Genomic DNA, 4773 nt, shown 5'->3' with positions numbered 1-4773 from the left:
AACAGAAATTCCTAGAGCAAATGTTCAGGTAACTCAACCAGTTAGAGCTAGGAGAATGGGTGATCAAGAACCGGTAAACCCCAATAACCGTCTTTACGGTGACCGTAGGAGAAATGTTCCCACTAATAGGGGTACTCCTATTCACCTTCCAACCATCGGAGTTAACTTTTCTCTCAAAGGAAGTCATTTGAAAAGTGTGGAGGAAGAGAAGTTTGATGGGGTAACTAATAATGATCCGTATGGGCATTTAGAGAGGTTCGAGAAGATTTGTAGGTTTTACCACTATGGCGCGAACCAAGATGATAATGTGAAGCTTGAGCTTTTTCCACTCACTTTATGTGAAGGAGCTAAGGCATGGTTAAAGGAGCAGCCAAATGATCTGTATACAACTTGGGATGAGCTTCGTGTTGGGTTTATTGATGAGTTCTATTCTATAAGGACTCAAAGACAGTTGGAGAATAAGATTCGGTCATTCACTCAAGATCTAGGGGAAGATGTAGTAGATGCTTGGAAACGATATAAGGAGATGATCAGGAATTGTCCAGGAAACAATCTGAACACAGAAGCAGTGGTTGAGATCTTCTATGATGGTTTGCTAAAGAGAACTCGAAGGGAATTAGCTGGGGCATTTGGAGGTAGTTTGAACAATGTGACCCCGGCTGAAGGTTACAAAATCTTAGATGATATGGCCAAGGAGTTTTCTGATCGCGAACAGCTTGTAAGCAAGAGAACTAGTAGTAAGACTGTGGCGAAGCTGGAGAGTAGTGAAGAATCAAGCTTGGTTACTGAAGTCAAAGCCTTCACAAAGCAAATGAACAAGAGGTTTGACAACCAAGATGTGAGATTCAAAAGCATTGAAAGGGATGTTAGGGTGATTGCTGATGGGTGTGACAACTGTGGGGACATGCATTATTCAGAGGATTGCCCGGATAAGCCGGCACAAGAAGTTAACTACGTCCAGAATCAGCAAGGGAACTTTAATTAGAGTACCGGTTATCAAAATCGGTCATCAGGTACTTCTTTTCCATCATCTAATTTTAATGCTAATAATTCTGGTTTTAGTGGAAGCAGGTTTAGTAGGTTCAACAATCAGCAGAATGCGAATGCTGAATTGAGAGATATCATGAAGGATTTGGTAGGTGCTCAGAAAGCTACCAATGAGAAGATGGCCTCTCAATGGGATGCTATGACTACTAGGTTGGATGGATTGGCAAATAAGCTTGAGCAAAGTTCGAAGAGTACTCAAGCAACGTTTCAGGATATTGAGGCAAAGCTTGAAAGGCTAGGAGCGTCGAACAGGCAGCCCGGTACTTTACCGAGCAATACCCAGCAGAATCCTAAGCCTTAGCAGAACAATCAAGGATCGGGAACCAAATATAACCATCCAAATGCTAGGAATGAGCAAGTCAATGCTATCACAACAAGAGCAGGTAACACTTATGACTCTGCAAATGCTTTACCTAATGTTGTTACTCCTCTTGTGCAGATTGAACCAGAAGGGACTGTTGATGAAGAGATTGAGATGGAGCCAAGCCCGACCGTGAAGATTCCGGCCGTTCCATCCAAGAATGTTGAGAAACCTACTGTTGAGACACCTTCGGTGAAGCCTTACCAACCGAAGGTGCCGTTTCCTCAACGGTTGAAGTGGGAGAAAATCAAGGAGAACTTTAAGAAGTTCGTTGGTTAATTCAAAATGTTAATATTACTGTTTTATTTAGTTGATCTCCTTGCAGGTATGCCCAACTACGCGAAGTTTCTCAAAGATCTTATTTCGGATAGGAAGAAGCTACAAGAAGACAAGACGACAATTATGAGTGCCAAGGTTTCTGCAATAATAAAGAACGAGATACCCCTTAAGCTTGATGATCCAGGGAGTTTTCTTATTTCTTGTTCTTTTGGTGTTGAGTTGTATAAGGCATTGGCCGATCTTGGGGCCAACATTAATTTAATGCCTTACTCTGTTTATAAAAAGTTGTCTCTTGGTGCATTGACCCCGACCCGCATGAGCATTAGGCTTGCGGATAGATCATTCCAATATCCCATGGGGATAGCGGAAAATTTACAGATTAAAGTGAGTCATTTGATTTTCCTGTTGATTTTGTTATTTTAGAAATGGAGGCGGACATTAATGTGCCTCTAATTTTAGGCCGACCATTCCTCATGACCGCGGATGCTATCATCCGGGTCAAGGCCAAGGAAATCTCTCTAGGTGTCGGTAATGACCGGGTTGTTTTAATGTTGATAAAGCTCTTAAGCATTTGTATTCATGTGATGAATCTTGTTTCAGGATCGATGTGATCGAGGAGGAAGATGCTTTGGAAAAGGAGCTTATGGACTATTTGGATATGGAAGATGGACAAGCTGTGTTAGCTTGTAGTGAAGAAGAGCATGAGTTGGTTGAAGAAATGATGCATGAAATCATGGCTCTTAGTGTTGATGAAACTCCACCGGAAGACGAATCTTTTGAAGAGATCAAAGTTGATAGAAGCATCCGAGTGCCTACATCGATTGAGAGCCCTCCAACCGACTTGGAACTCAAGCCACTTCCGGATCATTTGGAGTATGCATATTTAGAAGGTACATCTTTCCTCCCCGTTGTCATTTCATCTTCTTTGATGGAGGATGAAAAATCTAGGCTTATTACCGTGTTGAAGGCCCATAAAAAGGCCTTTGCATGGAAGATTTCCGATATTCCGGGTATAAGCCCAGAATTCTATGAGCACACAATTAATTTTGTTGATAATGTTAAACCTGTTGTGCAAAGACGACGGAGATTGAATCCAAACATGAAGAATATTGTTAAAAAAGAAGTTTTGAAGTTATTAGATGCGGGAATCATATTCCCCATCTCGGATAGTTCATGAGTAAGTCCGGTACACTGTGTACCGAAGAAGGGTGGGATGACTGTTGTTTTCAAATGACAAAAATGAATTAATTCCCACAAGAACTGTCACGGGGTGGATGGTATGTATTGACTATCGGAAACTAAATGATGCGACCCGTAAGGATCACTTCCCATTGCCCTTTATCGATCAAATGCTCAAACGGCTCGCCGGGAATGAGTATTTTTGTTTTTTGGACGGGTTTTCCGGGTACTTCCAAATACCCATAGACCCGAAAGATGAAGAGAAGACCACCTTTACTTGTCCCTATGGCACTTATGCCTATAGAAGGATGCCATTCGGTCTTTGTAATGCACCCGGAACTTTCCAACGTTGCATGAATGCCATTTTTCAGGATATGATAGAAACCTCCATGGAAGTATTCATGGATGATTTTTCAGTTTTTGGTAGTTCATTTGAAAATTGTTTAAAAAGTCTTGACAAGATGTTGGAAAGGTATGAACGGGCACACTTGGTCTTGAATTGGGAAAAATGTCACTTTATGGTCAAGGAGGGTATAGTTTTGGGAGATAAAGTTTCTAAGGAAGGGTTAGAGGTTGATAAAGCTAAAATTGATGTGATAAGTAAATTGCATCCACCCACAAATGTTAAATCTGTTAGAAGCTTTCTTGGTCATGCGGGGTTTTACCGTAGGTTTATACAAGATTTTTCTAAAATCACCCGGCCTATGACTAAGTTGTTAGAGAAAGATGTCCCGTTTGTTTTTGATAAAGAGTGTCTTGATGCTTTCAACTTGCTTAAAGAGAGATTGACCAATGCCCCTATTATGACTCCACCCAATTGGTCTTTACCATTCGAGTTGATGTGTGACGCTAGCGATTATGCCTTAGGGGCCGTTTTAGGCCAAAGGGAGGATAAGCATTTCCGCCCTATCTCGTATGCTAGCAAGACTTTAAACCCTGCCCAACAGAACTACACTGTTACTCAAAAAGAGTTGTTGGCGGTTGTGTATGCTTTTGATAAATTTCGTCCCTACTTGGTCCTTAACAAGACCATTGTCTATACTGATCATTCTGCCTTGAGGTACTTGTTCTCAAAACAAGATGCCAAGCCCCGTCTAATTCATTGGGTCTTGCTTTTGCAAGAATTCGACATTGAAATTAAAGATAAAAAGGGGGCTGAGAATGTGGCAGCTGACCATCTTAGTAGGCTCAAAAATCCTCACCGTGAGGAGTTACAAGAGCATGATATTAATGATGATTTTCCTGATGAGTTTTTGATGAAGATTGAAACAGGACCTTGGTTCGCCGATATTGCTAACTATCTTAGTTCAGGTGCAATTCCGGAAGATATGTCAAAGCAAGAACGGAGGAAACTTTTTACCGAGGCTAAACATTACTTTTGGGAAAATCCATTTTTGTTTAAAATTTGTGCAGATGGGATGATAAGGTGGTGTGTGGCAAATGATGAGACACGCCAGATTCTTGATGCTTGTCACCATGGCCCAACCGGTGGACATTATGGAGCGTCAGTCACCGATAAGAAAGTGTATGATGCTGGATTCTATTGACTAACCATGTTCAAGGAAGCACAAACTTTGGTAGAGGTTTGTGATGTGTGTCAGCGACAAGGTAACATTTCCAAACGTGATGAAATGCCTCAAAACTTTATTCAGGTATGTGAAGTTTTTGATGTTTGGGGCATAGACTTTATGGGACCTTTTCTCCCATCGAATAGGAATATGTATATCTTTGTTGCTATTGATTATGTTTCAAAGTGGGCCGAGGCGAAAGCCTTGCCAAAGAATGACGCACGTGTTGTCATTCATTTTCTGAAAAAGCTTTTCTGTAGGTTTAGAGTACCCAAGGCCTTAATCAGTGACCGCGGAAGCCATTTCGCGAATCACCAACTCGCTAAGGTGCTAAAGAGG

General features: G+C 41.5%; 1 protein-coding gene across 1 annotated transcript; it reads left to right on the top strand.

Annotated features, from left to right (window-relative positions):
- The first annotated feature begins 3384 nt into the window (after positions 1-3384).
- Positions 3385-4413, top strand: LOC122596939 (uncharacterized mitochondrial protein AtMg00860-like). Its single transcript, XM_043769583.1, has 2 exons — positions 3385-3709; positions 4280-4413. The coding sequence occupies exons 1-2, from the start codon at positions 3385-3387 to the stop codon at positions 4411-4413; spliced, it is 459 nt and encodes a 152-aa protein (XP_043625518.1).
- The last annotated feature ends 360 nt before the right edge of the window (positions 4414-4773 follow it).

This window comes from Erigeron canadensis, chromosome 4 (genome assembly GCF_010389155.1).
Source record: "Erigeron canadensis isolate Cc75 chromosome 4, C_canadensis_v1, whole genome shotgun sequence".
Lineage (NCBI taxonomy): Eukaryota > Viridiplantae > Streptophyta > Magnoliopsida > Asterales > Asteraceae > Erigeron > Erigeron canadensis.
The sequence above is the reverse complement of the archived record's forward strand: the minus strand, read 5'-3'. Positions and strand labels throughout refer to the sequence as shown.

Bases quoted from the DNA above. Each gene is read 5' to 3' on its own strand.
- LOC122596939 (XM_043769583.1), top strand. From the start codon at position 3,385: ATGGTCAAGGAGGGTATAGTTTTGGGAGATAAAGTTTCTAAGGAAGGG. The intron at 3,710-4,279 runs GTGACGCTAGCG...AAATTTGTGCAG, and splicing joins TTTACCATTCGAGTTGATGT to ATGGGATGATAAGGTGGTGT.